At 33.7% G+C, this 23,998-nt stretch overlaps 1 protein-coding gene across 1 annotated transcript; it reads left to right on the top strand.

The window, feature by feature from the left end:
• The first annotated feature begins 7,196 nt into the window (after nucleotides 1–7,196).
• LOC108339119 (uncharacterized) lies at nucleotides 7,197–10,101 on the top strand. Its single transcript, XM_017576266.1, has 3 exons — nucleotides 7,197–9,435; nucleotides 9,554–9,764; nucleotides 9,849–10,101. The coding sequence occupies exons 1-3, from the start codon at nucleotides 7,197–7,199 to the stop codon at nucleotides 10,099–10,101; spliced, it is 2,703 nt and encodes a 900-aa protein (XP_017431755.1).
• Nucleotides 10,102–23,998: the final 13,897 nt, after the last annotated feature.

Genomic DNA, 23,998 nt, shown 5'->3' with positions numbered 1-23,998 from the left:
GTTTACTACGTGAAGTACTTTTGCTTGAGGACAAGCAAAGTTGTAAGTTTGGGGGAGTTTGATAATGCTAATTCTTACCATTATCTAAGCATCATTTTAGTAGCAAAATCAACTCTTCTTTAGCTTATTACTTGCTTAAATCCTCTCTTTTATTTAGTTTTAGTATTTATCTATATTTTGGGCTACATTACGTAAATAATACTCTAATCCCTTGTTTTCTTTGATCTATTTTGATGTTAGGAAGATCCTCCATTACATTGAAGAGCCTCGATGATCCATGAAGTCATTGATTTAACAGTCATTTTCGCTTAAGCGAGAATAATTTAGCTTAAGCGAGAATGACTATCTTCTCCAAGAAGAATTCTCGCTTAAGCGAGAATAATTTAGCTTAAGCGAGAATTCGAGCAGTATATATACTTACGAGGCAGAAAGAAAACGGGTCTTTGGTTCTTTGGAGGTGCAATTTCACGTCTGGAGCTCATGGAGGGCGCGAGGAGCTTGTGGGAACATCTCCTCCTCTTCCTTTGGGTCTCCTTCTTCTTCCATCTTCCATGTTTGTAAGCTTTAGGGTTCTCCATGGAAATGGAGAACCAGATTCATCTTGTTAGGGTTAGATGTAGCCTATGAACTCTTGTGTAATGAATGATTGTTTCGTATTTATAAATGCCTTTTCTATCTATTACTAGTATTCTTGTTTCCGATCTTAAAGCTTGCATGTAATGGGGACGTTCATGACTTGATTTTAGGGTTTCATTGAGCCAGGGATGGGATATGAAATCTTGAACTGAAACAAGAGTCCTTGTGGGTCATTGAGCCAGGGATGGGATATGATTCACATGTTGTCTTAGATCCTAGTTCTTAATGCGGGTTTGCTTGTTAGATTGTCCAAGGGATTGGAGTTTGATAAGGAAAACCTAGGCTCTTTCACCTAAGGGATTAGGGCTAGAGTGTTTTAGTGGATTGACTTTAGTAAATTGATAGAGAGGAGATGAAATTGGTTATACACAAGAGTGCATTGGTGAAAACTAACCTTAACAATGTCATTTCATACCATTTCTAGTCTTTTCCATTTCCAAGTGCCTTCAATACCAAAGTCCAACCTTGTAATTACTTGTGAATTTATTTTTTTGCACATATTCTTAAATGATGAGTTGTTCTTGAGTCTAGATGAGTTGTTAATCGCACAATTTTCTAGTATTACGAGTCTCTTGGGAAAACGATACCTGGTCTTACCATGGTTTATTACTTGAACGATTTGGTGCACTTGCCAAAGAGTTTAACATTCTTTCAATGGCATTTAGCTCTTCAATCATGGCTTCTCTCCACTCCTTTATATCAAGCGCTTGTTTCTAGGGAATAGCTTCTGCATCAGCTAGGAATGCGAGATGTGCTTGACCACCAAGATCTGCATTGTCACTGTCAAGGAATACTTCATAATATGCTAGCCTTGAGGAAGGAAATCTCATCCTCTGTGATCTTCTACTATTGACCTCATCACATTTCTCAGCCTGTTCAACACCACCAGAAGTGCTATCTTTCAGCCAGCTTGGAACAATTGCAGACTTCTTGTTTGTCTCAGCTTCAGATTTCTGATCTGTCTTAGTCTTTCTCCATTCGAATGTGGCTACCTCGTCTACAATTACATTTATACTTATCACAATTTGTTTGTTCTCAGGGCTGTATAGCCTGTACGCGCCTGTGGGGTGATACCCAATGAAGACAAAAGTTTCGCTTTTGTCATCCAACTTCTTCCTTCTTGCATCTGGAATGTGCGTGTAACATACTGAACCAAAAATTTTCAAGTGATTTACCAATGGCTTAATACCTGACCAGGCTTCTTCTGATGTGCAATTTAATAAAGCTCTCGTGGGACTTCTATTTAGTAGATACGCTGTTGTTGATACAACTTCCCCCTAAAGGTAGTGTGGTAATCTCTTGCCCTTTATCGTGCATCTGGTCATGTCGAGCAGTGTCATGTTCCTCCGTTCGGCCAGACCATTGTGTTGGGAGGTATATGGAGCTATCACTTCATGCACTATACCATTATCACTGCAAAACCTATTCATTTCGTGGGAGTTGAATTCTCCTCCACCATCAGTTCTGAGGGTCTTGATATGTAGACCGGATTGTCTCTCCACCATGGCACAAAAGTTAACAAAACACGAGTAAACATCCTTCTTTTCCTTAATCAAATAAATCCAAATCTTTCTGGTCCATTCATCAACAAAGAGAAGAAAATATTTATTACCTCCGATTGATTCTTGTTCGAAGGGTCCCCACACGTCAGAATAAACCACTTTAAGAGTTTGATTTGCTCTCTTGTGTGCTGACTTCTTGAACTGTTTCCTGGTCTGCTTCCCAAATACACATCCTTCACAAACCTTCTTCGGTGGAAAAATCTCAGGAACACCTTTCACCAACTCTTTATTCTTCAATTGACCCAAGCTTCTGAAGTTTAGATGTCCATAATGATAGTGTCATAACCACACTTCTTCCTCGGTATTAACAGTAGATAAACACTGAACAGTTGTGGCACTGAGGTTCACCTTGAAGGTTCTATTTCTGGCTAGCGGTGCTTTAAGTACGAGTCGTTTTCTTCCATCAAACACCTCTATATGCTTTTGATGCATGGTCATCGTATATCCATCAAACACCTTTGTCAATTCTCGATTCATTCAACAACAATGATCGTTCAGTTTCTTCGTTAACTCCCAACAACGATCATTCGGTAGACGATCGTTCGGTTTCATCATCTGTCAGCACTCGTTCGGTAATGTTCATCAACAATACATGATCAAACTCTGAGTCACATGAGTCTTGAGCAGGATTTGTTGTCTCATCATTCTTGTTTTTCTTTTCCATTTCATTGTGCCAGCACTCCGCAGAGTAATGCCCAAACCTATTGCATGTGTAACACTGAACATTCTTCTTGTTAAAACCTTTCCTGCCTCTACCTCTTGACTGTCTTCCACCTCCCTTGTTTCCATCTCTATGCTCGCTACCAACTTCTTCAACACTTTGATCTTGGACAGTTATATTTCTGTCACCAGTTCGACCTCCCCGTGATCGGCCTCTACCTCTTCCAGTTCCTCGTCCTCTAGGTTTGTAATTACTTCTTGTGTATAGGCTTGATTTGAATTCTGACTTACCTCTTTTTCAGCATTTCTTCTTTCGATCAGTCTCTGTTCATGTGCCTCCAGAGAGTTCTGCAGTTCTTCGACTCTCATATTCTCAAGATCTTTACATTCTTCTATGGCCACAACTATATGGTCATACTGTAGAGTTAACATTCTGAGGATTTTCTCCACAATTTTCCTATCTTTCACAACCTTGTCACACGCTTTCATGGCGTTTACCACCACTTGTATCCTTTTGATGTACTCAACAACTGATTTTTGCTCTCCCATGCCTAGGAGTTCATATTGTCTTTGAAGAGATTGTAGCTTAATCTTCTTGACTTTGCCCGTATTGTCGTAGCCCTCTTGTAAGATGTCCCAGACCTCCTTCGCCGTGACTGCCTTCGAAACCTTCTGGAAGATAGCAGCCGATACACACTGATGCAATAGCATTCGAGCCTTGCAATCCAATCTTTGATTCTCCTTGTGTTGTTGCTTTGCTTCTTTTGTATCTCCTCTCAACGGTTCTTTGAAGCCTTTCTTGACTATCTCGTCAACTTCTTGAAATCCAAGAATAACATCCATTTTTACACACCAATCATCGAACCCCTTTCTGTCAAACACAGGTAGGGTTCTATGTATCACGCCAACCATCTTTTCTTGATTGACTTGTGCTTAGCCTCCAGGTTTCATAACCTTGCTCTTGATACCACTGTTAGATTGCAGCAGGTTATGCAAAGGTGCAACAAGTGTGAGGGAGTTATGCAAAGAGAGAGAATGTGAACACAGAGAGTAGTAAACAGCAACAGAAAAGTCAATCTATTATTGAATGAAGAGATGAATATATGTAGTGCATAGGCAAGTACACAAACAGTTATGAGACGGCTATAGTAGATTAGTTTACTACAATAAGATTAAGAAGGACAACTAAGAGTGATTTTATATTATTGTTGTAACCAAAAATGATTATATTCATTTTTAATTATCTTAGTTTTTGATTGATGAAATCCTTCAAGAGTATTAAAGGAGAAATGGATGTGGTTTAAGAGTTGAAATAAATTAGTGTAAAAATTTTGTGTTGTTCTCTTTTCTTATATGCTTTTTGTTAGATAATATAATCTCCAACAACAACAGAAAGTCTTGAGGCTCTATTAAATTTTCTTTTAGAATAGAGTTATACTATTACTTGGTATTAGAAACATCCGGCATTAGCTCTTAACAAAATGACAGGTAATGGAGTTTGAAGAACATGCCATCAACAAACTATCATGGTTCAAATGAGTAGAATATGACTAATAAAAACAACAAATTACGCTAGAATTATTATATGGTTATGTTAAATATTGTAAAGAATGAGAACTATATCTAGATAGACATTTCAAACAAACCTTTACACGTTAAGACTCAAATAGTTTGAGAATATTTAGAACCACTACACCATCTCTTAGTGAAAAACTTTGATGATTACAATTATAATTAAAGAATCGATATAAAGAACATTCTATATTTTTATTAGGAATGCCAATGGATATAGTTGGTGCATGTTTGACAGTAATAGTCTTTATCTTTAAAGTAAAAATTCTTACCCATTTCCATCGGTTATGAAATTTGTGTCTTGACTCAATCCCTTCCAGGTAGAGGGTATATATGTACTAGCTCTCATATTGTGCCAAATATTAATTAAATAATTATTTTTTAAAAAGATTAAAATCACATTGAAGAGAGAATAATATTATCAGGGATTTTAATGTATTTTTAATGAATAAGAATAAAGAAAAGTACAGGAGAGCTTTAGAAGATCTTACATTGTAATTTTTCATTCTAGCTTTGATTTCTGAAGTTTTAGCGTAATGTTTTCATTACTTTAGATTTAGAAACTTGTTTGAAGTATACTTTTTCACATTTAATCTTAGTTTAATACATTGAATTTGATTTTTCCATTTTGGCGGTTATTCTTGCTAACTTTCACGTAAATTGTGTTGTCCTTGGTTTGAAAATTGATTTTTCATTTTTGCTTCTTAAATCTTGTATTGAATATTGATTTACGATTGTTTCCACCTTTAATTCATGTTTGTTCATTTAATTTCATGTTTTAATTTTTTGTTTACAGTTTTTACCATTTAGATAGGTTTTCTATAGTTACTAGTTTTACAAACTTTGGTCTACACTAGTTCTTTTGTATAAATTCTCTATTTTAATCTTCAATTATCTTTGTTTGCACTTGATTCCATGTTCATATCATGATTTCAATCATTCTTTTTTCATAATTCACATTTTCAGTGAGAATACTTTACCGAACGATTCACATAAAGTTCTACCGAACGGTTCACACAATGCTTTACCAATTAGCTCATGCCCCACCGCTTCCGCTAATGCTTTACCGAACGGCTCATGTGATGCTTTATCGATCGTTTCATGCCCCATCGTTTCCGTTACTAAACGTTCGGACGCCTCCGCCTGTACGCGATCTGATCACCCGTCTGATTCGTTGTATGTTCCACCGAACGACTCTTGTCTCATCACCTCTAACCGTTTGGTGCACTCGTTCGCCTCACGTCCTGACTGACCGTTAGGACAGTTAAGCTCTTTGTAACCATTACTCTAGAATATCCATCTTTTTCTATATAATTGTACTTGTGCTTCTCCTTTGTATAAGATTTGATTCATAATATTTCTCCAAAGAAAGCTCTCAAGTGTGCTTCTTGATAACGGTTTAAAATATCGTTATCTGTGATATAATTTTGATATTAAATACACCCTTTTTGGCTTAGAAACTTGCTTGGACTCATGCTTTTTCATTCAGTTGTGTGAATAAGAGATTGGAGGCTCAAGCCTTCCAGAAATCAATGTCCACCGCCCGGGCGGCCAAATTGGCCGCCCAAGCGTCGTGCGTTGCTGATCTTGCCCAATTCTTGCTCTGTTTTGACTCTTTTGGACTAGGCCCTATTTCTACTCTTTTCAAACTTTATTTAAAGGACCCAAGCGCTCTAGGTTTGGTATCCCTGGCTGGAGCAACACAACAGCACACTCTTTTACTCTTTCAAGGCGGATCTGGAGGCGGGAGCTTCCTCTTCTACTCTTAGGGTTTCACTATCTCATGCTTTTCCATTGTGCATCTAGTTTCTCCATGTCTATGGGGAACTAAACTCTATTTGTTGTTGGGGAATGATGTAACCTTGTGAACTGTCATGTATTTGAATTGATTCTTAATCATATTAGCTTTATTTATTAATTGTTAGGGAATTCATCTGTTTCAATGCTTGCTCTATTTAACTCATTTAGTTGCATGATTTATTAATTGCATGAGTGCCGGGAGGTTTCCTACAATTCAGGTTCTTGTTGAATTCTCCCAAGGGTAATATTTCTCAAGGATGAGGGTATGAGTACTTGGTCGTCTTAAGCTCTTGATCTTCAGACTTAATTTTCTAGAAACGCTAGGAATTGCACGAACTAGGAATTAAGGAAGACTTATTGCGCCAAGGGATTGGGTTCTAAGTACTTTAGTGAGTGACGTTAACATTAATGCATAAAGAAGAATTCTTATATACATGAGAGGGAACTTGGTGAAATCTAACCCCAACAACATATTCATCTTATATTAAACAACATCCGTTCATCTCTGTGTTACTCTACTATTGATCAATTTGCATTCATATTGAATTTTCTGTCTTTGCATTTTAAACCAATGATCTCTTTTATTTTAAGTCTTAATTAATCAATTTATCACACGACTGTTTAGTGTCGAGAGTCTTCTGTGATACGATACTTGGTCTTACCATTTTATATTACTTGTGCAATTTGGTACACTTGCCAATCCATCAACACTTCTCTCTATCTCTCTGCTTTTGTAAGTTTGTCTTAGTTTCTGGTTTGTCACAATGCACACAGAATGTTCATTGCACAATTTACCCAGAATCTCCTTTGTAGCTAATTCATGATGGTATCAGAGCTCTTCTTTTGAAGAGCTCTGTTGCGCCTCTAATCTTCTTTTTCTTTCTTTCTTTTTCTTTTCTTTCTCTCTTCTTTCTTTTCTTCGTTTTTTTTTGTTTTGTCCAATCTTTTGCAGGATCTTGCATAATGATGGAGGAACATAACCACCCTTCCAGTCTATTGTACATTCATCCGAGCGAAAGCCTAGCGATCTCTCTTGTTTCACCTCTCTTGGAGTCCAATAACTACCATGCCTGGAGCAAATCTATGTACACCGCCTTGAGTGCCAAGAACAAAATTCAGTTTATTGATGGCACCGCCACCCCGCCACAAAAGGAAGTTGATTCCTACCATGCTTGGATAGGATGCAACAACATGGTGGTCTCTTGGCTAGTACATTCAGTTTCCCCTGACATACGCCGCAGTATTCTATGCATCTCTGAATTACAAAATGAAGTTGTCTCTCTAAAAAAAGGAGAAAGATCCGTGATGGAATATTTTACCAGGCTTCGTGTTATCTGGGATGAGATTGACAACTTTCGCCCCGAGCCAACCTGCTCTTGTGAAGTCAGGTGTTCTTGCAACTTAACTTCAACGATTTCCCAAAGAAAGCATGAGGATCACGTCCTACAATTTCTTCGCGAATTGAATGAACAATATAGTAATATTCAGTCGCATGTTTTGTTAATGGATCCTATGCCTTCCATTTCAAAAATCTTTTCTTATGTTGTTCAACAAGAAATACAAGTTATGAGCAATAATTTCCTCAACGGGCTGGAAATTAAACACGTCGCTGTTGTGGTCATTGTCACTTGTTCTTATTGTGGCAAGAATGGTCACAATGAGTTGGTTTGTTTCAAGAAACATGGATTTCCTTCAAACAAAAATATCACTGTTAAGAAGATTTGTTCTCATTGTGGCAAAACTGGACAAACAATTGAGGTCTGCTACAAGAAACATGGGTTTCCTCCAGGTCATAAATTCCATAATAGCAAAAGTCTCATGTCCACAAGCCAAAATATCAGGAATGATGACAACGATCAAGAAGTACGCTTGACACAACAGCAGTATCAAGCTCTCATGGCCCTTATGAAATCTCCCAATAACCCAGGAGTCCCATCTACTAATCAAATAAGTTCTGTAATATCTGATTCAACTAATACAGGTAAATCCATTTTTACTCTTTTCTCTCATGAAGGTAAAGATATTCTATCTTGGATTCTAGACTTTGGCGCAATAGATCATGTTGTTTCTTCTCTTACGAACTTATATTCGTATGAAAATATTACTCCTATAACTATAAACTTACCGAACGGTATGAAAACTACTGCCACTCATAAAGGAATTGTTAAAATCAGTGAAAAACTCTTCCTAGAAGATGTTCTTTTCATTCCAGATTTTTGCTATAACCTCATTTCTATATCCAAGTTAGTTGCCCATAATCATCTATGCATTATATTCACTGACAACACTTGTTTCATTCAGGATCTGAGCACCAACAACAAGATTGGTTCAATTGAGCTACATGGAGGACTATACATTTTTAGTGGCCCAATTGAGCTACATGAAAGGAAACACCAACATCTTCTAAATGTAATAAGAGCCTTGCTCTTCCATTCTAAAATTTCCACTCAATTTTGTACATATGCTCTCAACTATGCTACTCTTCTTATTAACATAATGCCTACCCCTTTTCTTAATAACAGTTTGCCATATGACAAATTATATAACAATGCTTTTGATATTTCTAGATTAAGAGTCTTTGGTTGTCTTTGTTATGTTAGTACTATTCATGCTAATAGAAAGAAGCTTGACCCCTGTGCCAAGTCCAGCATCTTTCTCGGCTTACATCCTACTACTAAAGGTTACATCACTTATGATCTTGATACCCATGATATTAAAGTTTCTAGAAATGTTTTTCTTGAAAACGAATTTCCTGTCATTACCTCTCCTCTTGTTTATGATCCGAGTGCCTCAATATCGTTATCTACTAACCCTTTTATGTATAATGATGACAATGCTCACACTATTGTTCCCACTGAAACAAATCATCAAACTCATATAGAAGATGAAAATAATTCTCCAAGAAGATCAACTAGAGTTAGAAAACCCCCTGCTTATCTACGAGATTTTCAAATCTCTTCTTATGGCACTACTCAAATAAAATACCTAATTTCAAATGCCTTATCTTTTGATAACATATCTACTACCTATACAGCTTTCATTTTTTCTCTAGACAACACTGCTGATCCACAGAATTACAAAGAAGTCGTTCAACACGATCACTGGCAGCATGCTATGAAGGAAGATATCATGGCTCTAGAGCAAAACAATACGTGGACTATTACTACTCTTCCTCCAAAAAAAAAAGGCCATAGGGTGAAAATGGGTATACAAAACGAAGCACAAGGCTGACGGGACCATAGAAAGATTCAAGGCTCGCCTTGTTGCCAAAGGCTACACACAAATGGAGGGTATTGATTACTTTGTTACATTCTCTCCTGTAGTCAAACTAACTAGCGTTCGTTTTGTCTTATCTCTGGCTTCAGCTAAGAATTGGCACATTCGACAATTACATGTCAATAATGCCTTCTTACATGGTGATTTAAGTGAAGAAGTATATATGCAAATACCACCAGGGGTTCCTACAACAGGTAAAAATCAGGTTTGTCTCCTTCACAAATCCCTTTATGGTTTGAAACAAGCTAGCAGACAGTGGTATGAAAAATTGTCATCCTTTCTTCTTTCTCACAACTTTTCTCAAACATCTGGAGATCACTCACTTTTTGTAAAACATAACAGGAATAACATTACCATAATGCTTGTTTACATTGATGATATCATAATTACTGGTAATAATATTTATGATATTGATAACATAACTGACCTGCTTAATGACAGCTTTAGAATCAAAAATCTTGGCAATCTATCTTACTTTCTGGGTTCTGAAGTCGTTAGAAGCAGTGCAGGAATTCTCTTAACCCAGCGGAAATATGCCCTGGATCTTCTCAAAGAAACAGGGATGCTTGATGCAGCTCCTGTAAGCACACTATGAACTTTTCCACCAAAGTTTCCTCTTATGGTGATCCGCTTGATGATCATGCTACGTTTAGAAGACTGATAGGAAGGCTCATATACCTCACCAACACCCGTCCGGATATCACTTATGCAATTCATCACCTCAGTCAATTTGTCGCTGCCCCAACCACATTCCATCATCGAGCTGCTTTTCGAATCTTACGCTATATCAAACAAACTCCTGGCTAAGGTATTTTCCTAACTGCGAATAATAATCTTCAATTGAAAGCTTACAGTGATTCCGACTGGGCCGGTTGCCCCGACTCCCGCAAATCCACTACTGGATATATCGTATACTTGGGTGATTCACCAATATCGCGAAAATCAAAAAAGAAAAGCACGGTTTCACGAAGCTCCTCTGAAGCATAATATCGTGCCCTTGCCCAGACCGTTTGTGAAATCCAGTGGCTCACAATCTCATGAAAGACCTTCATCTACCTCCTTCTCAACCTGCAACCATCTATTGTTATAACATGTCTGCCATCAAAATCACCACCAACCAAGTCTTTCATGAACGAACGAAGCACATCGAAATTGACTATCATCTCATTTGGGAAAAAGTTCAACAAGGCATTGTGAAACTTCTCCCCATACACACTACTCTACAGCTTGCTGACATATTGACCAAGCCTCTTCCTCCTTCCACCTTCCATAACATCAATTCCAAGCTTGGCAATCTCAACATTTACGCCAAGCTTGAGGGGGGCTGTCAGAATACTTTACCGAACGATTCACATAATGTTCTACCGAACGGTTCACACAATGCTTTACCAATCGGCTCATGCCCCACCGCTTCCGCTAATGCTTTACCGAAAGACTCATGTGATGCTTTACCGATCAGTTCATTCCCATCATTTTCGCTGCTAAACGTTCGGACGCCTCCGCCTGTATGCGATCTGATCACCCGTCCGATTCGTTGTATGTACCACCGAACGACTCTTGTCTCATCACCTCTAACCGTTCGGTGCACTCGTTCGCCTTAGGTCCTAACTAACTGTTAGGACAGTTTGGCTCTTTGTAACCATTACTCTAGAATATCCATCTTTTTCTATATAATTGTACTTTTGCATCTCCTTTGTATAAGATTTGATGCATAATATTTTTCCACAGAAAGCTCTCAAGTGTGCTTCTCTCTTTCTCTCTGCTTTTGTAAGTTTGTCTTAGTTTCTGGTTTGTCATGATGCACATAGAATGTTCATTGCACAATTTACCTGGAATCTCCTTTGTAGCTAATTCATGAGTTCTCATGTGCATTTTACCAAACAATTTTGGTTTCTATAGTTTTGCATGGTTTTAGTGATTTTTTAGTGATTATAATAGGATCCATTCATATTCCCCAGGACAAATTTACAAACTAGAATTACTCAAAATTTGTACCATTTCCTTAGATTGATATTCAGGTTGTCTTTTTGCTACCTTTTAGGGGGAATTTGATTTTATATGAGTTTCATGAGACTGGAGGCTCTACCAGTTAGATGATAATTTTATCTGACAAATAATAGTTAAAAGTTTTTCTAAAAGTTAGTTCATAAAAACTCTTCTTATGGAGAACAAAATGTAATGAACAAGAGATAAAGAAAATTAATTATTTATGCTTAGATTTTACTATTGGTTTGTCTGAAAAGGCTAACTACATCTACTGAAGACGAAATAGAAATAAAAGAAAAGATAATACGTGATAAATAACTTTAATAAAGTTAACAAAAACTTATTTTATGATCACTAGTAAAAAAAAGAGGCTTTTAATTCGCACATTACGCTTTGGTTTCAAAAACACCAAATTATATCAAAACGCGGTGACAATTTCATAATTTTTGCGAACGTATATGTCTCGATTCAATTTGAACCAATGCTTAAGGGGTATATTGCATCGATTCTCTGACTAATCGAGGCAAAAAACCATGATTTCCCTTTGCAAATCAGACTTTTCACCTGCCAGCTTTTTCAAAATACGCCTACTGCCTCTGTTCTGTGCAGAACCAAGGCAGTATGTCCTGCCAAAAGCTGACAACCTCTGTATCTGAACATTTCAAATCCATTTTGTCAACATCTACTGCCTCGGTTCCATTTTAACCGATGTCATAAGGCCTTTATGCCTCGGTTTAACCATGAACCGATGCCTATAGTTAGAAATATCTTTAATCTTTGCCATTTATAATTTTTTTTTTGAATTTTTTCTGAATGGTTTACGCATCAGTTGTCTTTAGAACCAAGGAAGTAGAGTCTTATTGTCTCTGTTATCTACTTAACCAAGGTAATAACTTCTTCGATTTTTAAATTTCAGACCTTTCATTCTCCCCTTTCATTCTTCCCTTTCATTCTCCCCTTCCACAACCTTCTCACCACCACCATCCTCAACTCGCACCAAAAAAACTCAACCTCAAACTCACCTACGAATTGCTGCTTCTCATCTCGCGCGAACAGCTTGCCGCTCTGTCGTCGCTGCCTCCACCACTGGCCGTCGTTGGTGCCTCTACCACATGCCTTTGTTGCTGCCTCCACCATTGGTCGTCGCCGCTACCTCCATCACTGACTGCCATCATAAAAAATTTTAACCTATTGTTTCACGTTGTTGCCTCTACTTCTCTCGTGCTCCCGTGCTCTCGGCAAACTACGCTGCTCGTTGTCACCGTTGGTCATACGCCGTTGCCACCGGCTGTTCGTCCGTTCGTCGTCGCCTTTAGTTGTTTCGTCGTTGCCTCCGTTGTCCTAGATAAAAAAGAAAAAAATGATTTTGAAAAGCAAAAGTCTCCATTTTCTGAAAAAGAATAAAAAAAAATACATATATCGCCTCGGCTCGAAACCAACCGAGGCAAAAGACCCTACATATTGCCTCGGTTCAGAATCTAGGCAAAAAGACTACAAAGCAACTTTAGTTCATATCCTAATAGATCATGTGTTGACCAATGTTTTTGTGGATTATCTTAGTAAATTGAAGACGAAAACATTCTTTATAGTACAAAAATAAACTTACAAAATATTTGGTTAAGTACAACATTAACTTAATATTGTATGCATATCTTCTAGTCATAACCTTATTTATTAGATGAAAGAAGACTATAATGCATTGCATTGTTTTCTTTAAAAACATCCATGTCTTACATGATTTGTTGTATACATAAAACACATAATCTTACAAGTATGTTTACGTTTTATACTTTGTTGTGAAAAACACTTAATGAGTTGTCAAAATTTTCAAGGATACTAAATTTTACTAATAAAATTATATCACTAAGGTATAGTGTTTAAGCATTTCAGTACAAATTACAATATCAAAAGAACAAAACTGTATTTCAACATAATTTATTACATTTATAAGAGCAAAACCATTTAAGATCTTCAACTTTTCGGCTTGAAACACTCAACTTATGCATCTTTGTTTTAGTAAAGATTACTCCCCCTATAAACTTATATTCTCCCCCTTGATACATGTTCTCTCGTTAGCATACTATCCCTTTTTCATCTCTTCATGGACTCTCCCCACTTTTAAGCAACAACAACAAAAGGGTGGACTAATTTAGCCAATTACTCAACATTTTCAATCTCTTCATCATCATCAGATGATAACAATATAGGCATAGAAGAAGTATTAGGCAAGTGAGGCTTGATTCAAGATTTAACAAAAATGTAGTCACTATTTTCCATCTAACAACTTCCTAAACATCTTGGACACTAAAAGAAAAGAATTGATGGCTTTGTTAAACCAAGAGTGAGGGTGAATCCGATTTAAAACTAAAAATTTTAAGTTTTACCATTATTTGAGTTATCTTTTATTAAAAAATATAATCAAATCTTCTCTAGCTTTTAGCCTACGTAGCCTTCATTTTTATCTTGATTTTGTAAATAATTACATTTTGTGTTACAATAATCCAATTATACCATTAATCCCAATTATTTTGTGTCTAATTTATGAACAGAAAGCTTTTTGTTTCAAGTCAAGCTAGTTGCAATCTAGAAAAGCAAGGAAGAATAATCAAAATGTGAGATCATGGAAGAACAAAGAGTAAGCTCCATCAATAGAGCAACTGGCATTGAGTGATACATACATAGCGTTGGACACAAGCATCTTAGAGAGCCCAAATCAGTTACAGGACTGTCCAACGCCGGCCAACCAAAACACAATGTTGGGCTCCATTCCCATTTTTTCATGTGAAAATAGGCGCCATCTTTATAGAGAGCATTGTTAATTCTAGGCGCCCAATGATGGAGGATGTGCACTAGGCGATAATTTTGCTGATATTCCAATTCTAGACCTATTTTTTCTTGTTTGCTCGAAGGAAAGCCATCTTTGGAGGCTTAGATGTAAAAAATAGTCTTTGGATAGATTGGAGGGCTACTAGGGCTTGTGGGAACAACTCTTCTCCTTACTTGTATTTCTTTCTTCTTCCATTTTTCATTTTGTAATCTTGGGTTCTCCATGACAATGGAGAGTTAAACCCATTTTGTTGGAGGTAGATGTAACCATTGAACTCTTATGTATCTTGTAGTGTTTTGAAATATATTTATGTATTTTCCTTGAATGTTAGTATTCTTGTTTTTTTTTTTAATGCTTGCTTTGATTTGATCACCCATAACTTGATACTTTGTTCATTATGTGTTGGAAAATATCTTTTTTAACCTAGATCTAAAACTAGTTGCTAAAGCATGTTTATTAATTAAGGGTTTGAGGGATTGACTCTTAATAAGAAAATTTAGACTCTTCAAAGGGATTAATGGTTTAAGTAAACTTATAGGTTGACATTAGTATTATAATGGAAAGGAGTTGAGTTATAAATGCATGAGACCCACGTCAGTGAAATCTAACCCCAACATCTCTAATCCATATCATTTCTAATCTTTTGCATCTTTTAAGCATTCTTACTTTCAAAGTGTTTACTTTTTATGCATAAATTTACTTTCTTGAACATAACACCAAATTATGGAAATATTCCTTAATTTATATAAGTTATTAATTGTATAGTTGTTTAATATTACATGAGTCACTTAGAAAAACAATACTCGATCTTACCATTTATTACTTGCACAACTTGGTAAACTTGTAAAGAAGTTAACAAAAACCATTTCTTAAAACATATTTCTTTCTTTAAATCTTTTCAACTTGGAAATCGTAATGCAATTATTTTAAGGATTTCATTTATACAAGAATAAGTAGAGTTAAGAAAAAATGAGCTAAGAAAAAATAAAGAACACAGAAGAATTTGTGTTGGTTTAGATTCAAACAATCCTACTTCCAATTCATAGTCTCTCTTTTGAAAACCCGATTTTATTATCTATTTGTACAATGTTCTCAGTCTCTCTTTTGAAAACCCAATTTTATTATCAATTTGTACAATGCAAGACAATAGTTATAACTAAATAAATCAATTACTGACTGCTCACAACCAAGAAAATATCGAGACTTTATCCACTCTTAAACCACTTCAAGAGGATATATTCTTTATAGACTCTTATTGCTCGAGAAGAACAACAACACAACACTGATGTCAATCAATAACAATAAAAAATAGGAAAAGTTTATCAATTGTAATATAAGGCCACTATGACTTATGAATTCAACGTAACCTTTAAAATGTTGATAAGCTTGAAAGCACTGGTGAAAATTTGTAAACAACTAATAAAATATTAGTTTGATTCGCATTATATGATTGTTGAGTTTTCCAAAAAGTTTAAAAATTTTCTTTATTTATAGAGTTTTCAAACCATTAATTTAAAATATTTTTATGACATTTAATATGTTAAATCAAGCTTGTAATCGATTATTTTAATTAAAATTTGAGAAAAAAATTATAATGTCTCTTTATAATAATCTATTATATCACGTATTTTAATCGATTAAATGTGTTTCTGATTAATTTTACAAAACAAGTTAAATTGATTATAAAAGTTTTTAATCAATTATGTTTGAGAGTTTGAAAACACTTAAATCACTTTCTAGTTTAATTGGTTATTATATTAGATAATTGATTATTTTGTTTAGAAATCTCCCAAAAATAGTTTGATAGATTATAATTAAATTTTAATCGATTAAAAATGTTGATAAACTTTTTACGGTTGATTTTAACTTTAGAAAAATGTTTTTTCTTTTTGAAATAGACTATGTGTTGAATTTAGAAGTCCTATTGAATAATTTGTGTGAAGAACATAAATATAAATAAAGAAAACTAGACTCTAATACTCAAATATTCATCATCAACATCTTCGAATATCACCAAAACATCTTCATTTGGGTTTTTGGAGACCTTCTTCATGATAAACAATCTCTCTCTTTTTTTTTTTATAATATCTCATACTTTAAAAGAGATTCTAAATTTTCACTCTTTATGTTAGGTAATGTTAATATAGACACAAAACTATCTTTGATTGCTTCACACAAATACAAAATAACATAACAAGGTGTTCCCTTACTATTAATCTCCCTTTTTTTTAATGCTCTTTTTACATAAAATATAAGAAAACAAAACAACAAACAGATTTGGAGTAAAACAAGCAAATACTAAAAATGTATGCATTCTCAAAATCTAATAAATTCTCTCCCTTAAACATTATGAAAAAAAATAAATAAAAGAAAAGCATGTGCTAGAGAAAATATGGAAAGAATTCAACCAATAATTATAATTGATCATTTAATCTTGATAATCGATTGCTCTGGAACATGAGAAAAATTTTCAAAGTATAAGTTCTTGGAATAAACAATTATCTTTCTTTGTAATTGAATATTTAAAAAAGAAATGGACTTTCAAGTGGCAACTTCTCTTAAATAACTGATTAATAATCAATTATTTATCTCAAATATTATATAAAAATTAAGTTTAAACTGCTTTTAATTTGTTATATTACATTTTAATTCATTTTAAGTTTATATATATTATATACCGATTCAAAATATCAAAATAAATTTCATTAGCAATATTTAACTATTACAAATTAAATCAAACAAGCAAAGTAAAGAGATGAGTAAATTTAAATTCTTCACTTGATTTAGTATTACTTCCATTGTTCTTTTCTTTAGCTTCCTCTTTATGCTTGAATGTTTACTATTCGATGAGATCGTACTTTTCTTCTCTTTCTTTTTGGTAATTGTATATATTGTTTAATTTTTTAAATTATTTTTGTAAAAATTGGAAAAGGAAACTTAGTCGTAATTTTCATCATAATCAATCCTAAATAAGTCTAGTTTGAGAATTAAAATGAGGAGAGATTTATTTGAATAAATGTTCTTTTTAATAACTATATTTTGAGGAAAAAAAATCAACTAGTTACACCATTGTCTTAATATTTTTTCCTTCATCACCGAATACACAGCATTAATTATTTGTCCCTTTTCAAACGTTTAAATGTTTAAAAGTTGAAGTGCAATATAGTAATTTTATGTATAGGAGTTTGTGAGATTCCTTGGTCAAAACCAGAGGAAAATCTGCTAAAAAGAGTAGCGAGATGTAACCTGAGTAAGCGTGCAAAGCAGGTCTTATTTATACCATTATACCCCTATACGTACACTAAGTGTACAATGCAAATAATTAATTATGAAAAGGTAGTCTAATAAAATAAATTAGAAAAAGAAAAAAAGATTAGAGTGCGTGAGGTAACACGTTCGCACGTGTCATGTCAGTGAGTCGGTACATCGTTTCTCGTAAACTAAAACACCTAGACATCATAGAATTGCAGGACTCTTCATTATGCCCACATGCAAACCCTTACGCGTTAACTCTCATTGCTATTTATTTATTTCAGATATTTTTAATTTAGTTTTTATTAAAATTATTTTTTCTATTTTCTTAATTAAGTTCTTATTCTCTGATTTTATCATGAGTTGATATTATGTGATTATTTCTTATATTAATATGTTTTAATATGAAAAATAAAATAAATAATTTTATTAAATTTTATTTCTTTTATAAATTTAAACATTTTTAGTTTTTAATAAAAAATACATTTTATTAGATATAAAAATGTATACTCTTTAATTAAGTTATTCTCATCCATTGTGATGATGTAATTATTTTATTTTATATATTGAACTAAAACATTACGAAATTGAATAATAAATCTAATTATTTTTGTGAAACATGACATTATTGTTTCAAATTTCCACATGATTAATTGGTTTTAGTATTAAAAATTTGAATATATTTCAAACGGTTATTTTTATAAATATTTTAAAAGTTTAATAATTTTTACTATTATGAATATTTTTAATTTTATTTCATTATTTGAACATTTTTAATTAAATTTATACCTAAAAATAAATTAATGTAATATTTTTTATTAAATTAGTGATAACAAATTACTATGTCATGTTAAAATTAATGATAACGTAACATAAGCGATAATGTCATGTAAATTTGATTCGTTGACTAAATTATACATGACACACTACCAATGTCACATTTTAATATAATAACTTGCTATTATGAATTTGACACAGAGAAATACATTAACTTGCGTTTTTTCCTAAATCACCCTGAATTGAGAAAGTTCCGAAGTAAAATTATTAACAAATAAAAAATATTGAACTTATTTAAAAAGATATAAAAGTAATAAAACTTAATTTCTCCCCGGGCTTTGCATAATTCAAAACTTTTGTAAAATATAATCTAAGAGTATAGAAAATTATGTTTTAAAATTAACAGTGTATTTATTACAATTACCTCAATTATTTTAATATTAAAATGTTTAAACTATAAATAAAAATTTTATAAATAATTTTATTATTTAAGTATACACATTTTTTTACAAACATTTTTCAAAGAATTATCTTCTTTCTTTTTACATTTTCTAACCTTTCATGTTTGAAGATTGGAGATCGATCGAGTGATCCTTGTGGCAAGCTTTGCATTTTTTATTGATTAATTTTTCAGTTTGACTAAATTAGTTTTCTTGTCTCTTTTATAGGTCCAGGTTGGTTCTTCCTTTATATGTGGACAAAATTTTGTTTGCATGTTTTTTAAGGTCATCTATAAGATTCTCTATTGACTAGTTGTTCTAATGACATATTCTAATCATGTTTATGTTGTTCCTAAGAAAAAATAAGACTTTTTTTGTGCGTTTGAAGGCATTATAAATATTTTGAACTGTTATCAAAGGTTAAGGAAGCTAGTTACTTTGGTGTGTATGAGTTTGATAAATATGATGTTTTTTACCTATGGATGAATATGATTGAATTAATTAGTATGGTTTTGTTGATTGTTTTGTATTTGATTATTTTTTGGGTTTGTGTGGCTAAGACAACTTAGAATATGAGCAAATAAGTAAATTGGTACGAGTTTTAATGTGTAAAAATTGATTTGAACCAACTCACTAAGAAAGAAGTACTAATTTGAGCAATTGATAAGGTTCAAGTTCACTTGAAATAAAGAAATGTCTTTGTTGTCAACTGTTATAACATTAAGTGGTGTTGTACGGGCACAGAGCGCTAGCATTTTAGCTCTAAGACATTGAGCGTTAAAAAGTTTCGTTGAGCGCTCAGTTTTACGAATGTTTTGACGCTAAGCAGTTGTGGAACATCGTTGAGAACCATCTTGCACTGCAAGTTTGTAGAACAATGTCACTGAACACAAATTTTTGCAAAAAGAATGGCGTTGAGCGTCACCTTTGGTGAGAATTTTGGCGTTGGGCGCCACCTCTCAGTGTCAATGTGTATGTTTGAATTTTTCTTCTTATTTGACTATTGAACATAGATTTATAATAGATTACGTGTATGTTTATGAGTGTTATGGTGTTTTATGAATGTGATGGTATTGTATTGAATATGTTTGGTAATGATATTGAAGGGATTTCAACTAGAAATTCATGGTGGTGGTAATTTTCGTGTATGCATTGACATATGGTATTCAATATAGGGGTATTCTGATGTTGTAATAATCATTTATACTCAAGTGAAGTAGAATGTGTTATGTCGTGAATAATAGCAGAAAGTCCTTCTCCATGAATTTTTCTCTAGTCCAAGGTGCAAAGGAATCTAACCTTGTGTGTGGTTGGGTGATAATCCTTACTGCTACGACTTTGTAGAGCCTAAAAACCATCATAGGTGCAAACCAAATGTAGATGATTTTTCATAATGATGAATATGTCCTCACCTTATATATCATTGATAAAAATAAATTAAAAGAATAAGCCAAATATTCATGAATTGAAGTTAAGATGAAAATATTAATAATACAAAACTAAGAAAAGATGTCAAATAGTTGTGTGCAAGCTCCTTTGGATTTGCCTCTACGAAAGTTATTGTTCAAAAATTTACATATGATGAACAAGAAGATGAAAGGTTACAATTTACAAATCACTTGTAAAAATTGTAATGACTTGTTGAAATTGTATTTAACTTCTTGAAATTATATATATATAATCTTGACTTAAGATTATATATATATATATATATATATATATATATATATATATATGCTTAATACCACTGTTGGTCTCAATTTTTGTCAATTTTGTTCGAAATGATCCTAATTATTTAAAAATGTTTAATGTAGTCCTAAAGATCGCAATTTGTGTTCAATTTAGTTCTTTTTGCAAACGCCGTTTAAATCGTAGCGGCCAAATGTCTAGCTGTGCAATCAGTGAATGACATGTAATTTAACTATTGACGTGGACAACACCTCACCACCATCAAACTTGACCTGCCGTCGTGAAGCTCAAATGCGCCACCATTCTCCCTTTATTGTGAGCGCTGTCGTGACACTACCTCACCACCATCAACACGCACCTGCACGAGAGGAACCTAGAAACGCGACCCAGCAACAACAACGACAAGCCACTTCTTCTTTGCAGCACAAGAAGCGCCTATCTTGCCACCACTGCCTCAGGTCGTCGTCGCCATCAACACTGCAAGACTTTAGTGTCGCCACCACCATGCGAACCCTAAAATTGTAGAGTCGCAATCTCTTTCGCGAAACTAGTTCAAAACCTGCACATTGAATTGTGACCACGCGAGAAGCATCAACATCGCGCCTCCAATCATCGCGCATCTTCTCCGTTCAATCTCAACCATGTCGCGACACCATGTGCAACCACAAGGATCACCGTCATCAACCTCTCCACTATCTCACCAGCCACAACACCACCAAGCTTTTTCACATACCTGCAATACATCCTGAATTTGAGCTGCAAGGAAGAAGAGAGAAGAGGCGCATGAGATCTCTTTCCCTAATCTAAAACCCTAATTTTGGGTGGGGAAGGGGCTGACACGTGGCAATGCGTCATTGGCCACATCCACCTCACTATGCCTTAAACTGTCTACGTTAGCGGTTAAATGACATGTCATTCACTAATTGCATAGTTGAACATTTGACTATTAACGATTTAAACGACGTTTGCAAAAAGAACTAAATTGAACACAAATTACAATATTTAATACTACATTGAACATTTTAAAAAAATTAGGACCATTTCGAACAAAGTTGACAAAATTTGAAACCAATGGTACTAAGCATATATATATATATATATATATATATATATATATATATATATATATATATATATATATTAAAAAAAGAAAGATAGGACTTATGCCTGATCATATACCCGTCTCTGGATCTGGTTGGGGAAAATACACTTGTTATGCATATTTTGGTGTTAAATAATTTTCATATAGATATTAATACATTCGGAAAACAATTTAAGAAAATTTAACGAAAGAAAAATTAATTTAACATGTATGATCTAGAAAGCTAATTAAAAGTTAACATTCTCTTAACAATGAACTTCAAGCTTTTAATTAAGCTGAATGAATAAACTATAAATTAAGTTTGAGCCATCAACTTTCCGAAATCAAGCCAAATTTTAAAAAATAGCTTTCATTGACTTGTTTAAATCATTGGTAATTAATATATATATATATATATATATATATATATATATATTAAATTCCTAAGCTAAACCGATAAAGATCTAAATATAAAGTTATGTTTATAATTTTCATGGTTGCATGTTTTGTACGCGCGCGTATGCACGTGGATGAAGTCGACATGTTCTGCATTTTCAGCGTCTATCTCCCCCGCATGCTCGGTTATTTTTTAAATTTTAATTTATTAACTAATGTATTTAATCAAATAAATTAAAATAATTCTTATATTTATATATTAAATTATTCTATTATATTTAATAATTAAAATATAATTTATAAATATTAATAATTTAAGTTACAATACCATCTTATATTTAAAATCTTCAAATAATTTAATAATAATAAAAATTTCAATTATTTTTTATTTTAACTTTTATTTAAAGAAAAATAAACAAAATGGACTAATCCACTTTGTCCTGCCAATTTGGCAGCTAAGCATATCAAAATTACGGATTAAAAATGCGAACCCTACCGAATTTTAGTAAGATGACCATCGTGTCAGGAAGAATATGGTTGGATGCAGTAAATAAAATTCACCCAATAACAAATACCACCCACAAAAATATAATTCACAAAAATATAATTCACAAAAATATAATTGAGATGGACAAAATCACAAAAGTTGGGTACAAGTGAATTATACCCTTTATTGAAAGTGATAATATACGAGTTTATTATATAATATTAATCGATTTTATTATAAATAGTTTTGTTATAAACGAGTTTTATTATTTTAAAATGTATTATCTTTCTAAAAGTCACTTTTTCAGAGTTCTCTACCTTCTCTTTAAGAGTTCTAACTCATGAGTCAACTATTTGACGATTAGAAGGTACCTAATCGACCACGGCAACGAAGTCTACGTTTCTAACCAATTAGTTTCTTCAATAAAGCAAGTAAGTTTCGACTCCTTTTTCCCCTTTCGTTCCTAAATCTATTCTAGAGGAATATTGTATTGTTGCATGTATAATCATGCATCTCCTACATGTTCTTGATTTATCTAGAGTTCTAAGAACTCTGTCCGTTTCCAATTTGGTGTTTCCTAGGTTGGTCTAGGTATTCCTTGCGGTTCAAGTAATCGGCGGAGCGTTTCGCGAAGTTTGGCAGTTGGTTTAGAGGTAAGGGAAGCTAGATAATTGCTTTTATTTGAAGTATGTGGTGTGAGTTTGATGATATATGAGGATTAAACTGTTTAGTTGGAAAATGTTGTTTTGTGTTAGTAATAATTTAAGTAACTGGGTGAAATTCATGTTTTGTATGTTGATGGATGTTGTAAACATGTGGAATCTGTTGTGTGTATGTTTATGATGTTGAAATTGATGTTGATGAAGTGCATTGTGCTAATTGAATTGTTAAAGGAAAAGAGTAATCTTGGTTGTTGGTTATTTGGTCTAAAATAGGGTCTAAGGTAGTGAAATGGTGAGAAATGGTTGATGAACTGATTGGTTGAAGTTGGGGTTGGTTAGGAACTGGTTTGGGACAGGTTCAACACTTTAAAATGGTAGAAATTTGAATTAGGAGTGTGTGGTAGTGAATGTGTAGAATTCTACTTGGTTTAAAACTCAATTTAAGGAAGTGAACTAGTGAAAACTTGAATTAGGAGTTTTGTACTCAAATGGTCAGTTGGGATAGTCTTAGTAAGTCATTTGGGACTTGTTAGAGTTCCTAAGTTGCTTGAAATTATGCCACAAGTGGTATAATCCAATTTGAGTCTCTAAGTTGAGTTTTTGTGAGTTTTTGGTTGAGATCTTGTAGTCATTTGTTAAAAATGAGTTTAGAAAGGTTTAGACATACTTGGTTGAGTATAATTGATGGTATAATACAATCTAGGAGTGTTAGAAGTTGGAAAAGATGCATAAAAGTGGTCAGGAGTGGTTGAGATGCACAAATTTTACAGTTTTGGTGTTGCAGAATTATGCAAAATTGGTGCGCTGAGCAAATGGGCTTTAGTGGAGCGCACAAATTTGGTGCATTAATCGAGAGGTGAGTGAGCAAAACCCACTGTTTCTGCTTTTGCATAGC

Source organism: Vigna angularis, chromosome 5 (assembly GCF_016808095.1).
Source record: "Vigna angularis cultivar LongXiaoDou No.4 chromosome 5, ASM1680809v1, whole genome shotgun sequence".
Classification (NCBI taxonomy): Eukaryota; Viridiplantae; Streptophyta; class Magnoliopsida; order Fabales; family Fabaceae; genus Vigna; species Vigna angularis.
Note: the sequence above shows the minus strand (reverse complement) of the source record. Positions and strands in the feature narration are given on the sequence as shown.